At 41.2% G+C, this 19,527-nt stretch overlaps 1 protein-coding gene across 1 annotated transcript; it reads right to left on the bottom strand.

The window, feature by feature from the left end:
• Positions 1-6,454: 6,454 nt before the first annotated feature.
• LOC140469273 (uncharacterized) lies at positions 6,455-13,404 on the bottom strand. The gene is made up of 3 exons (XM_072565614.1): positions 13,245-13,404; positions 9,519-9,557; positions 6,455-7,347 (listed from the first exon to the last, which is right to left on the bottom strand). Exons 1-3 carry the CDS (start codon positions 13,402-13,404, stop codon positions 6,455-6,457), a joined length of 1,092 nt encoding a protein of 363 aa, XP_072421715.1.
• Positions 13,405-19,527: the final 6,123 nt, after the last annotated feature.

The following is a 19,527-nucleotide window of genomic DNA, read 5'->3' as shown; positions in this document are numbered from 1 at the left end:
TGTGCAGAGATAAATGGAAGGGGGATGGAGAAGGAGGAAAGGTAGCTGAGAGTGTGATAGGTAGATGGAGTGGGGGTAATGATGACAGGTCAGAGAGGAGGATGGAGTGAATGGGTGGGATGGAAGATGGACAGGTAGGACAGGTCATCAGGGTGGTGTTGAGATGGAAGGTTGTAACTGAGATAAAGCTGGGGGGAAGGGAAATGTGGCAAGTGATGAAATCAACATTGATCCCATGTAGTTAGAGGGCCCCAAAGCAGAACATGAGGCATTCTGCCTCCAAGCGTCGGGTGTGAGGGAGTGGAGTTGGAGGAGGCCCAGAATGTGCATGCCCTTGGCAGAGTGGGAGGGCAGTTGAAGTGTTCAGCCACACAGTGTTGGGGTTGATTGGTGCAGGTGTCCCAGAGATGTTCTCTGAAGCGCTCTGCAAGTAGGCGTCCTGTCTCTCCAGTGTAGAGGAGACTGCATCGGAAGCAATGGATACAGTAAGTTACATATGTGGAAGGGCAGGTGAAACTTTGATGGATGAGGAAGGTTTCTTTGCGGCCTTGAATGGACTGAGGGGGAAGGTGTTGGCGTAGGTTTTACAAATCAAGAAGTGGCAGAGGAAGGTGCCAGCATAAGAGCGTGGGTTGGCGGGGGCTGTGGACTTGACCAGAGAATCACAGATGGAATGGTCTTTTTGGGGAGCGGATAGGGTGGGGAGGAAAATATATTTCTGGTGGTAGGGTACATTTGTAGTTTGGCGGAAATAGTGGAGGATAATGCAATGCATAAGGAGTCTGGTGGAGTGAAAGGTAAAAATGGGGGAGGTTCTGTCCTTGTTGCAGTTGGAGGGCTGGGGTTCAAGGACAAAGGTTCAGAAAGTGCTGCTGGACACCATCGAACATGTGGAAGGGGAAATTGCTGTCTTTGACTTCGGAGGTGATCTGGTCCGTTCTGTGGTGAAAGTGGTCCTCCTGGCAGCAGCTGTGGTTGAAGTGGAGGAATTGGGAATGAGCAATAGCATTTTGCAGGAGGCTGGATGGGAGCAGATGTAGTCCAGGTGGTTTTAAGTGATATGGACTAGGTGCTGTCAGGTGGGACTAGATTGGATTGGGATATCTGGTCGGCATGGACATGTTGGACTGAAGGGTCTGTTTCCATGCTGTACATCACTATGATTCTATGTCTGTGTTGAGTCTGCCACTGCTGATGGAAATGGAGTGGTCCAGGGAGAGGAGGGAGGTGTCCGAATTGGTCGAGGTGAACTTAAGTTCCGAGTAGAATGTGTTGGTGATGTGGATGAACTGTTCACCCTCCTCGTGGGAGCATGAGGTGGCGCGAACCCAGATATCAATTTAGTGGAGGAAAAGGTGGGGAATGGTGCAGGTGCAACTGCAGAAGATGGACTGCTTTACAAAACCGACAAAGAGACAGGCCTAACGGGTGCCCATGGCTAACCTTTTCATCTGGTGGAATTGGGAGGATTCAACCGAAAACTTATTGAAGATGAGGACCTGTTCAGCTAAACGAGTGAGAGTGTCAGTAGAGGGTGACTGGTGGGGACATACTGAGAGGAAGAAATGGAGGGCTTGGAGACCCCGGTCATCGCGAATAAATGTATATAAGGTCTGAATGTCCATGATGAAGATGAGGTGTTGGGTTCAGGGAAACGTAAGTCTTGGAGGAGGTGGAGGCCGTGGGTGGTGTCACAAACATATGCGAGAAGTTCCTGGATGGGGGGATAGTCTGGTATCGTGGTATGTGGAGATGGGTTCACTGGGGCATGAGCAGGCTGAGATAATGGGTTGGCTGGGGCAGTCAACCGTGTGAATCTGAGAGGGTGGGCAGGAGACTTGGTGGAAAAATTAAACTCGGAGGCAGAGGCTGTGAAAGAAAAGTTCGATGTCACAACGCATTTTTACAAGTAGTGTTAAATTGTATTCCAAAAAGCAAACTTTCAAATTAGCTGTCACTAAATAGCATGTGATGCACTAATTGGTTGGAAGGTGCAAGCGTAAACACTGACTTCAAGAATTTACACTGGTGTTTAACCCAGTCAGTGCATTGGATGTTACCACTAGGATTCAGAATTAAATCACATCAGTATATGCAGATCCAATGTTAACTTTCAGAGTCCTACGTGTTTAATTATACCTGATCTCAATAAACTTATAGTGTGCTTTGCTGTCATAACTGGCGGTATAGTGAAGGGAATAGGTCACTCATTGCTCTTCCGTTACTGCTCTTGGTCATCTGCCCTCTCTGTATTTGCAGTCTTTCAGCACTATAGGCTCTGTTGCTTTAAACATTACATCCTTCCTGTCTCTTATTACGCTGAGCTTTTATTGTCTTTTGATTTACATCCTAGCATTTCACCCTTCAGTGTGGAAATTTTACATGGACTGGAGCAATTCCTGAAGATGGTGAGTGCTGAAGGACTGAGAGACCTTACAGTGACAGGGAATATTGAACATCCAAAGTAGGTTATAAAGAGGAGAATTGTGGTGTTCTGGAGAATGATGCAAAGTGAAGGACGTTTACTGAATTTCAAACTGGTTATAATGATACAAAGGACTGTAGGATATAGACAAAGTTACAAAGATAAGGAGAGTATATGTTTATGCGCGATGTCCACAACTGATAGGGTGTGTCCATGTTTGGATTTCATTACAAAAATATGGAGGGCCACAGGGCCTGGACAGCTTTACAGCAGTATGGAGGACTGTAGAAGTGATGACAGCTTATTAATTAATAAAATGAATATGGAGAATTATCTGGAGATTGCACAAGTTATAGTTGAAGCAGGAAATCACCGAAATAGAGAGTGTTTTCATGCTTGAAGATGATTGCATGAGAACAGGGTTGCGTGGCCTCATGCAGTTCAATGTGATAGAGGTTGTTCTTGCATCTGGAAGATATTACTGATCGGGAAAGTAGAGGATTGTAAAGCATAGGTGAGATAGCAAACAATGAAATGTTTCATGTAATTATGGAACTGGTGAAAAAATATGTTTTTAACATCAAGTCAATGGTTTGCAGAGACCTTCCAGACATCCTATGACATTGGGATCTAGTGTTTGTCGGACTCGTGTTAAATGAGTGAGATAAATACAAACTTTCAAGTTATTCATGAAACAAACAGAGACAGCAGAGTCGGAATCTGGTGGGTGGTATTCATGGAAATAATGACGATAAAACAATAAGACAGAGTAGCAGAATTATACCATTCAGTCAATTGATTTTCCATTCACTTGAGTTGATCTGATAATCCTCAAGTCCACTCTGCTGTCTTTGGCCAAATTGAAAGCAATTAATTGTAAATCTGATGATGTTGACCAGCTTGAACCAATCCAATAGGAAAGAAATCAATATGTTATCGCCGGGCTAATGACACGGCACTTGGATAGGGAGAGGACAGCCAATTGCCATCTGAAGAGATAAGAAACCTTGATCCTCTCAGAAAAAAGAAACACAATTTATTCATGAAGTTAGACGGCACGTTTCGTGAACATTCCTGACATCACAATTCAACCAAGAGAGGTGTTCAGAGCAGACAAATTCACAGGGAAAAGATCCCGAACAACAGAATCAGTGGAGAGTTAGAGGAATATTCTGGAAGATACATTCCGTGTGAGTTTTGAGAGAGTAAGCTTTAAATTATTGTTTATTTATTCACTGGATGTATATCAATGGGACCTGCAGTTTTTAAGCAGCATACAAATAGAGTTTAATTCAGTGAGTGAATGGGTAGTATTGAGGATGCAACTGTTAAATTTGTTCGGAATTCTGTTACAGCCTTTTTCACTGTTGGAGTCAGGAAAATATATTTCTTTTTTTATTTCAGAGTGCCCAAAATAATTTCATTTCATTACTTAATTCTTTACAACAGATTGGCGAGTTAGAGGTAGGTTATAACCCTTCGCAGTCTTCTTTATTAGATTACAAGGTGAGGTGTTGCTCTCTGGGTGTTTTGGTTTTAATTATCAGAGGGATGACAACCTTCCCTTCGTTACAGTCTGTTTATCTCAAAGATTCAGATGCATGTGATTCACGCTGACTTGGCTGGTTGGAATTAGAATTGCCTTGCTCATAGAAGATAGAGGGTAATGTTGGAAAGGGGTGATTCTTACTGGTGGACCATGAACAGTGGTATTCTGCAGTGATCTGCATTGGGCCTCTACTGTTTTTGATGTAAATGAATTATCTGTTTGAAAATCTAGATGGTTGGGTTAGTAGGTTTGCAGCCAATACAATAATTGATCGATTTGTGAATAATGTGGAAGGTTGGCAAAGGATTGTTCAGTTGGACATATGGGAGGAAAAAGAGCAGATGGAGTTTAATGTGGGTAAGTATGGGTACAGCACTTCGGAAAATCAAGTGCTAAGGAAATGTATCCAGTTAATGGCAGGAGCCTTAGCAGGATTGATGTGGAACGGGATCTTGGGTACAAGTTCAAAACGCCCAGGAAGTAGCCACACAGGCAGATAGGTGGGAAAGAAGGCCAAATGTATGCTTGCCTTTATTGTTCTAGGAATTGAGTGCAACTGTCAGGTTGTCATGGTACAGTTTTATAGGGTTTTACTTAGGCCACACTTCAAGTATTGCATTCAGTTCTGGTTGTGACATTATTAGTAGGATTTGGAGGCTTTAGAGAGGGTGAAGAAGAGGTTTACCAGGGTGTTGTCTGGATTAGATTGTATGAGAAATAAGGAGAGATTAAAAAAAACTCGGGTTGCTTTCTATTGTGCTGCGATGGATATGGAGAGACTTGGAAGAGGTCTCTAAAATTATGGGATGCCGGGTTACGTTTGACAGTCAGAAGATGTTTCCCAGAGTTGAAATGTCTAATACTGTGGGATATGCATTGAAGGTGAGTTGGGAAAGTTCAAAGGATCCCTGATGAGCAGTCATTTTGCACAGAGTAAGAGAGGTCTTTGTGGGTGGTGGCATATACAGTCGGGACAATGAAAGGACTTTTGGATTATCAGATGAATACACCAGTAATGGATCTATGTCGATCAAAGGCAGGCAAAAGGAATTAACTTACTTTGGCATCATGTTCACCACAGCATCATGTCTCAAAGGACCCGTTTCTGTTCTGTAATGTCCTATGTTCTATGCAAGATTGCAAGATATTTTTAGATATCATAAAGGTTACAGAGAAGCAAGAGTAAATATTGCACCACTGGAAATGTACCGAGAGAAGTAGCAATAGAGAACAAAGATATGCTGGGGAAACCCTGCATCAGTTTTCCAAGTGGGTGACTCCAGTAATTTACCAGAACCATAAGGAGTTTGGGCAAGGATTGTGTGCATGAGCCACTATTTAGGAGAAGGTGCTGGGAATGCTGAAAGGTTTGAAGGTGGATAAATAACCCGGTCTGGATAGGTTATATCACAGAGTTCCAACGGAGATAGCTATGGAGATTATAAAGGCATTGGTGATGATTCAGGAATCACTGGAGTCAGGTAGCGTCATAAGGACTGAAAATCACTAATGTCGACATCCTGTTTAAGGAAGGAAAGAGGAAAAAGACAGATAACCTTTGACTGGTGAGCATGGCTTTTGTCATTTTGAGGACTTTAGTGTTTGTTTTCATGGTTGCACTTGGTGAGCTCATGATAAAATAGGGCAGAAATATCAAGACTTCTCAAGGTTCTGCCTGACAAATCTATCAGAATTCTTTGAGGAGGAAATGAGCAGGTCAGACAGAGGGCAGTCAGTGGACGTGTCTTTGACCAGAGCCATTTAATCCTCGAAAGTTGGAAATTTTTCTGCCTTCGTTTAAATATACTTATTGCTCTAACTTTGACAACCCGCTGTGTTAAACAGTTGCAGATATTAATTACCCTCTGAGAGATGAATGTCCTGTTCATCGCCATCTTAAGCATATGATTACCAGCAATAACTTGTTTGCTAAAAAAATAGTCATACACTGAAAGAATATGTTGTTCACAAACCCCATTTGTTTTTATAAATGCACTATTTTGAGAATATAAAAGTGAAACTTGTGAGTGATTCTTATTATTCCTTCCAAACAGTCCAGTCATTCTCCTCAGCACTCCAGTTCATGTCCTCTTCAACGAGTCACATTGTATGGTTTCCTTATGAATTTTTTTTTCCTTGACAGGTCTCCTCGTGACCTTCCCCTTGCGGCCTGTCCCATCGTTGTAAGTTGTTCTTACTCCAATGTTTTTAATCCATGTTCCTCTCAAGTGAATATCTAACCCTTGACTACCAGCTGTCTAACATGGGGTTTCATTCTGCTCACGTACTTCCTGTCCTCGGGTTGACAATGTTTATTCTTTACCCAGTTTTCTTCCATGCTCCTGTCCATAGCCCAGGCTTATTAACTATGCTCAACCCCGTACATCCATTTACTTTCCATTCTTTAAAACTATGTGAAGTTGTTTTTGTATCCCAGGAGTTAATACTTGCCTATTATTGTTTGGATATTTGTGCTGCTCTCAGTTGTTTCGTCTATTCACAAATTTGTGAATAGATATTAGGGGATATTTCAACATGCTCTTCAACTGCTCTCTGAACTTGGACTGAGTAGCCACGTAAATAAATGTGTTTGTGCAACAACTTAAATTTCTCAGCATATAGGCAAGCACTTCAAACATACCATCAGAACTGACTATGGAATCAACGAAATCAAAAAAATATATAATGTAAACAAACCACAAGAGGATGAAGGTGCCCGATATGGTAAAGAGTAAAATCATCGACTTCCTTCTGCTCTCCATCTCTTGGTCACTGTGTTTTTCGTCTTTTTTGTGATGTTTCAATCCCATACGGGCTCGACTGACCATTAAAATGTGTCTAACTGTCATAATATTGAATAACAGAATTAAACTGAATGGTAATAATGGTGTTAAAACCTTTTCAAACATCCTAAATCCATTCCACCTTGGATCTCTAAAGTAGATTTGCTTATTAGAACAGCGCCATTCTACATTGTTAATTATCCACTTAGGTTTATATCTGAAGTAAATGGGAATGTTTTTTAAACACAGGAGAATGCCAGTTGTGGCTGGAACAACAGTTGCAGTTTTCTTGGTGCAATATTTCATTTTCAGTTTCCGGCAAGAAATGGCAACAAATCGATCAAAAGTGAAAGTCACGGTGAACCAGACAGAACAGTCTATGGCTACACGGATCACAACATAGAGGGGTCGACATATAGAAGTGAGCTTCACGACATTCAATGGGAAATAATAATTGTTGATTCGACGAAGTATGACCTCAGTGATAATGACCATGAGATCCATCAATGCCATGGCCACCAGGTAACGAGTGGTGCAAGTGGAAAGTCCACACTTTTCCTGGGACAGGATGACAATTGCTATTAAGTTAACTGCAATAAATAAAGAAAGACCTGGTGAGAAAACTTAATTTTTCGTAGACAAATAAATGTTTTTCTGAGAAACGGATTACATCTGTAAAGAAAAACGTGCACTGTGACCATGCCACAATTAAAAACAATCTCCAGCATTAATTTTGCTTTCTGAACCTGTTCTCTCACTGCTCTTTGGATGGATATATATCTCCAATGCATGTCATCTTGAGCAGTACATGGTCATTAACATCAAACAGACAACAAATGGCTGTTACTGAAATTCAATGCGATTTTAGATTAAGAAATAATCCTAGTAATCCTCTGCAATAGCAGCACCAGCATGGTCAGACCCACACTGCCATCCTGCCTTCATGAACATTCCTCTGCAAACACATGACACACAACTGTTGACATTTCAGGAAATAAAAATTGACCATTCCCAATCAGGATGCATTAACTCAGGTTTTTGTCTTTCAGGTTTCTTCAGAATTCCACAAGATTCATAACAAGGTGTAAGTTTCTAATTTACATTGTGAAGGTTCCATCATTATTTTTTCGATGTGTTTAGTGCATGTTAAACAATACTTTATATGTGAATACATATGAACTCTGACACCAGGTGACCTCAACGTTATTGGTTAAATTAGCTTTCGCTGAGACAGATGGTAGCAATATATTTACAGCTCATCTGAAGAATAGCATTTGACTTTTGCAATTCTGAACTTCAAAAATGTTTTCCGAATTTTGGAACTCCTTTTTCTGATCTACTGCTAGTTTCATGTCATCATCTAATATACGTCTCTTATATCTTCTTGAAGAGTTATGGACCGTCTCCTTAAATGTTTCCATTTCTTCTCAGCCCTTATGTTTCCACATTCAAACTTTGCCACCACGTCTTCACCCTGTTGTAATGTATTATTTCAGGTTTATCTTATTCAAGTCTTTCCAAATTGAGTCTGTATTGAATGCTACAGCATTTTATGTTCACTTCTGCCTCTAATACGATTTTAATATTATTCTTGCCACAATAATTTCCCAGCGGAAAAATAACTTGTTTGCTGGTAGTTTGAAACAAGAGTTTTCATTGAAACTTTCCTCAATCAAAACCTTCTGAGTGTGGGATAAAGGAACCCTTGTAAATCTGAAATCACTGCATATCAGGGGACACACTTTCTGCTGGTTAGAGCCATACCTGACATATAGAAAGATGGTTGTGGTTACTGGAAGTTAGTCATCTCAGACAATATAACCACTGCCCTGTAACATCCAATGATGTTACTGTCACTGATTCTCCTGCGATCAACAGACTGGTTGTTAGTACTGAACAGAACATCAACTGGACTCGGCACATAGACACATTGGCTACATAAACAGGTCATGGCTCGGAATACTGATGCGAATAACTCACCACTTGTATCCCTAAAGCCTATCCATCACCTGCAAGGAACAAATCAAAGTGTGGTGGAGTACTCCCACTTGCCTGAATGCTGTAGCTCCAACAACACTCAAGGAACCTGATACCATTCAGGACAAAGCAGCCGGCTTGATTAGCATTACATCAACAAGCATTCATTCCCTTCACCACAAACGCTCAGTGACAGCAATGTATAACATCCACAAGATGGGCTGCAGAAATTCACCAAAGCTCCTCAGATAGCATCATGTAAACTCACAGCCACTTCTGTCAAGGACAAAAGCTGCAAATATACAGGAACCTCATCACTTTCAATTTCACCTCACACCGTAAAATCCTGATGCCAAGCTTCTTACCATTCTGTCTTGAAAATATATTGCCGTTCTTCCATTGTTACTGAATCAAAACATTGGACTTACCTTCCTAATGGCATTTGGCTTCATTCACTTCACATGGACTGCAGCAGTTCAAGAAGGCAACTCACTAACACCTTCTGAAGATCAACCAGGGGTGTGTTATAAATGCTGGCCAGCCAGTGACATCTATATCCCACAAAATGAATAACAGAAAGAATGGTGGTCTAAATCAGTTCTTAATTCTGCCTCTTACATTTCGATTTGTGAAGTGTTTTGTGAAGTTCAATCATCCACAATTGTTCCAAAAGCAGTACTTACAGCTCAATTATTCCCTTTGTGTTTATTTTTTTAAAAAAAATCATCATCTCACAGCCTTATTGTGAAGGTGTTTATTTTATCAGAGACTTCAATTAACTCACTTTTTTTCATCTTCACATGATATCTTGGTTTCGTCTTCACTAAGAAAGACACAAACAAGACATTACAACTGTTGGCAAACACAGATTCCTTGAAGGGAGAGGAACTGACTGATTGCTAGGCAAAAGGTGGTGGGGAACCTGATGAGAATGAATCCTGATAATCCTCAGGGCCAATAAAGCGCATCACAGAACACTAAGGAATTAAAATTAGGAATAGTCAGTGCATTGATGGTTGTCTTTCAAAATTCTGACATTCTGGAATATTTCCTACGAATTGCAAGTTGAGAAATGGTACACCACTTTCGTTTTCTAAATGCAGTCAAACGGAATTGTTGACTGGTTTGACTGACACCATTAGTGGGGAAAGTCTTGAAGTCCATTGGAAAACATTTAATAGCAGTGACAAAGATCAGGTAAACTCAGCAAGAATTTAAGAAAACTAATTCATCCTTGAAAATAATTTGAATTTTTGTGTACATAACTAATAAAGTGGGTCCAAGGAACCATTGTAAGGCGTAATTGGACTTCCAGAGTGCTTTTCAGAAGTTCCACACAGGGATTAGCTTGTAAAATAAAAGGGTGTGGAATTGAGGGAAGTGTACTGACACGATGAACGTGCCAATTGGAGGATGACAGAAAGGAAGCGGAAGAAACGGGATTTCATCTGAGAGGCAGGCAGTGACTGGACAGGTAGCTCAGGGATCCATAACTGACCTCATCTGTTCACAATACATATTAATGTTTTAAATGAGGGAACTTAACCTCTTATCTCTGGCACTGTAGACAACACAAAGTTTGTTGGGCAGGTGAGCTTTGAGGAGTAAGCAGAGATGTTTCAGTGTGTTTTGTATAAGTTGAATGAATGGACAAATTTATAACCGATAACGTATAATGTGGATAATTGTGAGGTTACCAATTTCGCAAATCAGAAAGGCAGATTATTAGTCATATATTGACAGATTGATAAAGTGGGAGGTGTAATGCAGCCTCATTGCCCTTCTGTACGAAACAATGAAGGGTAACCTGCAGGTGAGCAGAAGGAGAAGAAGAGAAGTGACACGATGGCTTTCATGGCGAGAGGATTCCAGTACAAAGCACAATTATCTACCACGATTGCATTAAACCCGGCATAGCAGAACAGTGGCATGAAGAGAGTCTATCAATTAAGATTATGTTCACTGGCCTTCAAAAGAATGAGAGGGGATCTCATCAAATTTCTAAGATCGGAAATAGGCCTGGACAGGTTAACAGACGGAGGACGTTTCTAATGACCTGTGAGTCCAGAATCATTTGTCTGAGTCTGCGGTACGGTAAGGTAATTCAGCACTGAAATAAGTGGAAATTTCTTCACGCAGAGAGTGATGAGACAGTGAAGTTCTTCAGTAAAAAGGCTATTCAGGTGAAAATATTCATGACGGCTTCCGAAAGAGTTTATAGGTCGCAAGGCATCAAAAGATCTGAGAAGGATGTAAGAAAAGTCTGCCGAGACAGACGATCAGCCAGAATGAAACTAATTGTTCAGGCACACTCAGAATGTCCTATTCCTGCTTCCATTTGTTATTTATTAGGATCTGCCAAATGGGCTGGGTTTGAGAAGTGGTGTTCTGTGGCCGTGGGAAATTATTTTATCACAGTTTCCAACAATAATATCTTGCGAAATCATGGAAACTAAATTCAGATGTTGCTTGATTCAGCACAGAGGTGACCACAGAGCTAACTCCCATCCTTCCAGGGTCCCTTTCTACATTGTGCCTGGGTTTGCTGGAGCTTGGTAAGCTGTTCCTCACAAGCCCACGATGGATCCGGCAGATCTCTTTCCCCACACCAACTCAGATGGTGCTCTCAGAGCTTCCACACTCTGTACCCTCTGCTCCATTTGATTGTGCATGTTCAAAACCAAGATATGTTGTAACTGCACTCCCAAATCTCATTCTGAATTGTGTTTTCAAACTCTGAGGTCTCCCTGAAATATCTCCAGCAGTTCACACCACAACTGCCAGCAAAAACTTTCAAGTCCTTCCAGGATCTTTCCAGGAACAGAATTAATTGAAATGCCTATTTGCAGCAAGTTACTTGATGGGTCCGTTACAATACTAATTGAAGGGCTTCAGTGTATTGCTGAACATATGATCAGCTCAGAGTAACTAACACAGGTGTTCAGCGGACAGGCACAGCGCTAGTTTTAACCTGTGAATCAATGTGGGGTTGAAACCTCTTTCCAATATGGACCTGCACAGCCAGCTCCTGATGAATGGGTGATATCCCACACATTCAATTTCATTTTTTCTGAGCTTCATAACACAGCACTGCATCAGAGGAGCAAAAGAACGAGGATAGGGAAAGATACAGCAAGGAAAATCATTCACCTTATAATTGAATAGGGCCATTAATTACTGCAGAATGGTTGCAGAAATAGGGGGAACAATCCGTGTATTTGGACTAACTGGAGGAGTGCGGCCGTCAGGTGTCCAATTGCAAAATGAAACAATTAAATAATGAGACTGCGACATCTTGTGAACTGATCAGTTATATAGTAATTTGAATCCACTTAGCAGAACGAGCCGAGACATAACCAAACCAGGCAGAAGACACTTTGTAGATCACGCTGATGCCCTGGTCAGTGAAGTGGACTATTTGCGGATTGTACATGGGCATAGATCACTCTCTTGCTCCATATACCTGCAGTGGTGAATGGAGACAGTGAGGTCTGCAGATGGTGGTGATCAGAGTTGCTGGAAAAACACAGCAGGACAGGCAGCATCCAAGGAGCAGGAAAACTGATGTTTCAAGCCGGAACCCTTATTCAAGAATGTGATAGTGGCCTAGCATGTGGATATTTTCAGGTCCGGAAGTGGTGCTTCCATGCGTTCATGTCTCTGTATCTGTGAAACAGCAGCAAAATGCAAGTACTGAGGGAGTGCAGATGTGAAAATCACTATTAGAGACGGAGCAGAGGGAAATCAGTTTCAACATAAACAATTCTCAGAGATTTGAGAACAAGACAGAACGAGACAGAGAGTGATATCATGAACAATGTCATCACGTGTGTGAGAATTTTAAACTGGAGACACTGCAAGAGTTAACAGGAATATATATTGAAGCTCACAGGTATGACAAGGGGAATGGATTTCGGTCTAATTGCTGGAAAAGCTGTGGAATCTTTGGGTGAGCTTTGGTGATGCAGTTTTATGAACAGGGATGGGGTCAGCAGAGTCCTGGGAGTAAATAAACTGGATTTCACATTTTAAACTTTAAGCAGAGGCTGGGTTGATCTGGTGATAAATGTTCTTGTGGGGTCAGTAAATAGAAGTAATAATGGTCAGGATTTGTGTCCAGGAAATCAGGCCTGGAAGAGAGGGATCACTGCATTTGTGGAAAAGCTGTTGAATCTTCATATATTGGCCAAGGATGGAATGGAGTTATATGATGGAAATGTAGTTTTTTTGTCAGAATAGAAGACAAGGATTTTTATGTTTCTAGTATGTAAGGAATGATGACAGGAACGCAATGAATCGTAGTTTAAAGATGAAGCTGAGCAATGTCGCTCTTGTGTGCCGACCAGAATCAAAAGGAAAACAGGCAGTTAGCAATGGTTTGCAGAGTGGAAGATATATTCAGAGTCTCATCAGCAGTAATAAGAGCGGCACAGGCAGTAGAATCAATAGAAAGAATAACGATAGAGTTAAACATGGTTTACAGAATTAACAATTTGTTAGTATGACTTACGAGGAACGCCAACAATAGCCAGGATAGGATAAAAAAAGAATTCAGTCATGTACATTATGTAATGGATTCGCAGTGATACTGGAATCTTATCATAAAAAGCAGAAAGGGCCAACAGATCCCAGTATACAGTCCTGTCCATTTCTGTAACATTCATGTCCATCATTATAAGATTCTGGTTCATTCCAGCCAACTTTATTCTCAGATTCTAATCTCTCCTTTCCTCATCTCTGGAGCTGTTGACTGTTGAACGTGATGTACCTCTGACTCTATGGAATGTCACATTGAAATGAGCCTGTTTTTGACAGAAAAGCGAATTACTCCAGTGTCACAGGTCGAATCTTTGGGGGCTAACATTAATTGCAGTCACTTAACAAACAGGTTCATTTCAGCTGGAAAACAGAGCAGCAGGTCAGGAAGTGGAGAGATTGAAGTAAAGGTAGCTGTTAGAATCAATAAATCCAAAAGGAAGGACAGACAGAGACAGGTTAATGAACACACTTGTACTAATGGGCTGAAGTGTGTTTATTTCAACACAAAGAATACTATGGGTAAGTCAGATGAACTTAGAGCCTGGGTGAGGGCAAAGGGCTATGGTATTGCGACCATTACAAAGATTTGATTGAGACAGGGACGTGACTGGCTGCTCACATTGTCAGGGTTTCATGTTTTAGATGAGTGAGACAAAAAGATGAAAGAAATGGAGTAGTTGCATTCCTAATTAGTTAGATGGTCACTGCTACACTCAGAGAGGAGATATACACTGATGAAATATGGGAAGAGCCCATAAATAAGATGGGTAAACTCACATTAATATGATGATTCCACATGACCCAAACAGGCACCAACACATTGATGAATACCTATGTAGGCAGGTTCTGCAATGATACAATATAACAGGGTTGTCAGCGTGGTGACTTTGACTTCCCCACGATTGACTGGAACTCTATTAATGCAAGGGGCTTGGTTGAGACAGACTTTTTTAGGTCAATCCATGAGGGATCTTGAAATAGCATGCAAAAATTTCAACTAGAGGAGAGGCCTTGCTGGACTTTGTACTGGCTAATGAGCTCGCCAGTTGACTGACCCACCAGGGGGAGAGCATTTTGAAAACAGTGATCAGAATTGGTTAAGGAAGAAATGGAGGGCTTGCAGACCCCGGTCATGGTGAACGAATATAAAAGGTCTGGATGTCCATGAAGAAGATGAAGTATTGGGTTCAGGGAAACATAAGCCTTGGAGGAAGTGGAGGCTGTGGTTGTTGTCCCAAACATATGCAGGAAGCTCCTGGACAGGGGGTGGCGGGGGGGAGGGGGTGGATAGCATGGTATTGTGGTATGTGGAGATGGGTTCAGTGGGGCAGGCGCAGGCTGAGACGATGGGTTGGCTGGGGTGGTCAGGATTGTGAATCTATGACGGTGGGCAGGAGTCTTGTTGGAAAAAGTATTTGCAGTCGTTCAGCGCTACGGGCTCTGTTGTTTTAATCAGTACATCTTTTCTGACACTTATAATGCTGAACTTTTATTATCTTTTATTTTACTTCCTAACATTTCACCCTTCAGTGTGGTAATTTTACACAGACTGGAGTAATTCCTGAAGATGGTGAGTGCTGAAGGACTGAGAGAGCTTACATTGACAAGGAATGATGAAAATGTGAAGTAGGTTATAAAGATAAGGAGAATTGTGGTGTTCTGGAGAACGATGCAAAGTGTAGGAAGTTTACTGAGTCTCAAACAAGTTATAATTGTACAAACGACTGTAAGATGTTGACAAGGTTACAAAGATAAGAAGAGTATATTTTTATGCGCAATGTCCACAAATGAGAGGGTGTGTCCAGGTTTGGAGTTCGTTACAAAAATATGAAGGACCACAGGGCCTGGGCAGCTTTACAGAGAGAGTGGAGGATTGTAAAGCATAGGGGAGATAAAAAATAATGAAATGTTTCGTGCAATTACAGAACTGGTAAAAGAAAATGCTTTTCACAAGTCAATGGTTTGCAGAGACCTTCCAGACCTCCTATGGCATGGGGATCGAGTGTTTGTCTAACTTGTGTTAAACGAGTGAGATAAAGACAAACTTTCGTGTTAATGCTAATAAAAATAGAGAGAGAATAGTCGGAATATGGGAGGGTGGTATTCATGGGATTACTGATGATAGAACCATAAGACAGATGAGCAGAGTTATACCATTCAGTCAATTGAATTTCCATTCAATTGAGTTGATCTGGTTGTCCACTTTACTGTCTTTGGCCAGATTGAAAGCAATTAATTGTAAATATGATGATGTTGATAAGCTTGAACCAATCCAACCCAAACCAATCCTGGGATAATGACAGGGCACTTGGACAGAGAGAGGAGAAGAAATTGCCATCTGAAGTGATCAGAAACCTTGATACGCTCAAAAAAAGAAACACAATTTATTCATGAAGGTAGACGGCACATTTAGCGAACATTCCTGACATCACAATTCAACCGAGAGAGGTGTTCAGAGCAGACGAATTCACAGAGAAAAGATCCCGAACAACCGAATCAGTGGAGAGGTAGAGCAATATACTGGAAGACACATTCCGTGTGAATATTGAGAGAGTAAGTTTTAAATTACTTTTTTTATTCACTGGATTTATATAAGTGGGACATTCAGTTTTGATGCAGTACATAAATAGAGCTTAAATCAGTGAGTGAATGGGTAGTAGTTAGGAAGTAATTGTTAAATTTAATCAGAATTCTGTTCCAGTTTCGTTCACTGTTGGAGTCAGGAAAATAAATTGTTATTTGTTAATTTCAGAGTGAGCAAAATAATTTCATTTCATTATTCAATTCTTTACAACAGATTGGGGAGTGAGAGGTAGGTTATAACCTTTCTCAGTCTTCTTTATTTGATTACAATGTGAGGTGTCGCTCTCTGGGTGTTTCAGTTTTAATTATCAGAGGGATGACAACCTCCCCTTCGTAACAGTCGGCTCATCTAGAAGATTAAGGTGCATGGGATTCACGCTGACTTGGCTGTTTGGAATCAGAATAGCTTTGCTCAGAGAAGATAGAGGGTAATGTTGGAAGGGGGTGATTCAGACTGGCAGACCGTGAATGGTGGTACTCTGCAGTGATCCATTTTGGGCCTCTACTGGTTGTGATGTAAATGAATGACCTGGCTGAAAATCAAGATGGTTGGGTTAGTAGCTTTGCCGCCAATACAATGATTGATGGATTTATGGATAATGTAGAAGTATGTCAAAGGATTGATCAGTTGGACATATGGGAGGAAAAAGAGCAGGTGGAGTTTAATCCGGGTAAGTATGTGTACTGCACTTCGGATAATCAAATACTAAGGAAAAGTAGCCAGTTTCTTGAGGTATAAGTTCAAACTTCCCAGGTTGTAGCCACACAGGTAGATATGGTTGGAAGAAAGGCCCAATGTATACTTGCCTTTATTGTTTAAAGAATTGAGTGCAACTGTCAGGTTGTCATGGTGTAGTTTTATAAGGCATGACTTCGGCCACACTTCAGGTAATGCATTCAGTTTGGGTTGTCACATTATAAGTAACATTTGGAGGCTTTGGAGAAGGTGTAGAAGAGGTTTACCAGGGTGTTGTCTGGTTTAGAATGTATGAGGAACAAGGAGAGGTGAGATAAACTCGGGTTGCTTTCTTTGATGCAGCGATGTATATGGAGAGACTTGGTAGAGGTCTCTAAAATTATGGGATGCCGGGATAAGTTTGATAGTCAGAAGGTGTTTCCCAGGGTTGAAATGTCTAATACTATGGGATATGCATTGAAGGTGAGATGGGAAATTTGAAAGGAGCCATGAGGGGCAGGTTTTTACACAGAATAAGAGAAGTCTTTGTTGTTGGTGGCATATCCAGTCGGGACAATGAAAGGACTTTTGGATTATCAGATGAAAACACAAGTAATGGATGTATGTTGATCAAAGGCATGCAGAAGGAATTAATTTATTTTGGCATCATGTTCGCCATAACATCATGTGTCAAAAGGGCCCATTCCTGTTCTGTATTGTCCTATGTTCGATGCAAGATTGCAAGATTTGTTTAGATATCTGGTTGCAGAGAAGCAAGAGTAAATATTGAACCGCTGGAAATGTACCTGGAGAAGTAGCAATAGAGAACAAAGAAATACTGGGGAAACCTTGCTTCAGTTTTCCCAGTGGGCAACACCAGTAACTTACCAGAACCATAAGGAGTCTGGTAGGGGGTTGCCTGCAGTGTCCACTACTTAGGAAAAGGTACTGGGAATGCTGAAAGGTTGAAGGTGGATAAATGACCCAGACTGGATGGGTTACTTCACAGGGTTCCAAAGGAGATAGCTGAGGAGATTGTAAAGGCATTAGTGACGATTCAGGAATCACTGGAATCAGGTAGCGTCGTGACGAGTGAAAATCGCTCATGTTGACATCCCAGTTTAATGAGGGAGAGAGGAAGAAGACATATAAGCATTGGATGGTAAGCCTGGTCTTGTTCATTTTAAGGACTTTAGTGTTTGTTTTCGTGGTTGCGATTGGTGAGCTCATGATAAAACGGGGCAGAAATGACAAGACTTCTCAAGGTTCTGCCGAACAAATCTGTCAGAATTCTTTGAGGAGGAAATGAGCAGGTCAGACAGAGGACAGTCAGTTTATGTGTCATTGACCAGAGCCATTTAATCCACGAATAATTGCAAATTTTTCTGCCTTCGCTTTAATATACTTATTGCTCTAACTTTGACAACCCGCTGTGTTAAACAGTTGCAGATATTAACTACCCTCTGAGAGGTGAATGTCCTGTTCATCGCCATCTTAAGCATATGATTACCAGCAATAACTTGTTTGCAAAAACAATAGTCATACACTTAAAGAATATGCTGTTCACAAACCCCATTTGTTTTTATAAATGCACCAGTTTGAGAATGTAAGAGTGAAACCTGTGACTGATTCTTATTATTCCTTCCAAACAGTCCAGTCATTCTCCTCATCACTCCAGTTCACGTCCTCTTCAACGAGTCACATTGTATGTTTTAATTATTAATTCTGTTGTTTTGTTTTCTTGACAGCAGTTATCTCTTTACTGGGCTCCACATGTTTGGGTTCAAGGAGGAAAGCAATTGGTCAAACCACATAATTTGAAAGAAAACAGAATTTCCTTACAAGATTTCCAAATGAAACCAAACAACAAGAACAGAATACTGAATAACTTAACGGATCCGATAACCCAACAGATTATCCCAATTTAATGATGCTGTTCCAAATGCTTGCAACAATCCCCATAAACACGCTTTATTATACAAGGTAAAATCAAACCCAGGGTCTTACAGCAGAGCACTCAGAGAGAGAGAGAGAGAGAGAGAGAGAGAGAGAGAGAGAGAGAGAGAGAACCAGCCTGGACCTGCTTCTTTGCCCCCAGCAGCTTCAGCTGCCTGACTGCATTCAGTGAATCGCCAGACTGCCAAACCAGAGCAATCTGAGCTGGGAGAACTGACCACTCCTCTTACATTGTGCAAGTTTTTTTTTTATTTTAAAATTAAAACCATTTCGCCAGTGACAGTAGCTGTTAGCTCTAATCAACCTAGCCCTTAAACCTTGAAATCTGTGCCTCTTATAACATCAGCATGAAAAACACAAGACCAACATAACCTTGTTAATGCATCAGCATCGTCACACAACAACTTTCTGTGCTGCACTTTGTCAACAGTCTTCTGGAAATCCAAACAGATCACGTCCACTGGCTCTCCTCTGTCTAACGTTCTCATTCCCTCCTCAAAGAATTCTGACAAATTTGTCAGGCAGAATCTTGCTAAGTCTTGCTATTTCGGCACTACTTTATCATGAGCTCACCAATTGCATCCATAAAATCAAACTCTCATTTCCTAAAAATGACCAAGGCCATGCTGACCAGCCAATAGTTATCTGTCTTCTTCCTCTCTCTCTCCTTAAACAGAGATGTCAACATTGGCCATTTTCAGTCCTCACGATGCTACCTGACTCTAGTGATTCCTAAATCACCACCAATGACTTTACAATCTACTCAGCTATCTCCTTTGGAATCCTGTGATGTAACCCATCCAGTCTGGGTTATTTATCCATCTTCAAACCTTTCAGCATTCCCAGCACCTTCTCCTATATAGTGGCCACTGCACTCAATCCTCTCCCAGACCCCTCATGGTTCTGGTAAATTACTGGTGTCACCCACTGGGATAAACTGAGGTAAGGTTTCTCCAGCATTACTTTGTTCTCTATTGCTACTTCTCCAGGTGCATTTCCAGTGGTTCAATATCCACTCTCGCTTCCCTGTAACCTTTAT

This window comes from Chiloscyllium punctatum, chromosome 49 (genome assembly GCF_047496795.1).
Source record: "Chiloscyllium punctatum isolate Juve2018m chromosome 49, sChiPun1.3, whole genome shotgun sequence".
Lineage (NCBI taxonomy): Eukaryota > Metazoa > Chordata > Chondrichthyes > Orectolobiformes > Hemiscylliidae > Chiloscyllium > Chiloscyllium punctatum.
This window is presented reverse-complemented; position numbering and strand designations above follow the sequence as displayed.

Coding starts and splice junctions, on each gene's coding strand:
- LOC140469273 (XM_072565614.1), bottom strand. CDS start 13,404: ATGGACATGAATGTTACAGAAATGGACAGGACTGTATACTGGGATCTG. Junction 9,558..13,244: donor GGCTATTGTTGGCGTTCCTC/GTAAGTCATACT, acceptor TGTCTTTCTTAG/TGAAGACGAAACCAAGATAT. Junction 7,348..9,518: donor TCATGTGAAGATGAAAAAAA/GTGAGTTAATTG, acceptor TATTTATTGCAG/TTAACTTAATAGCAATTGTC.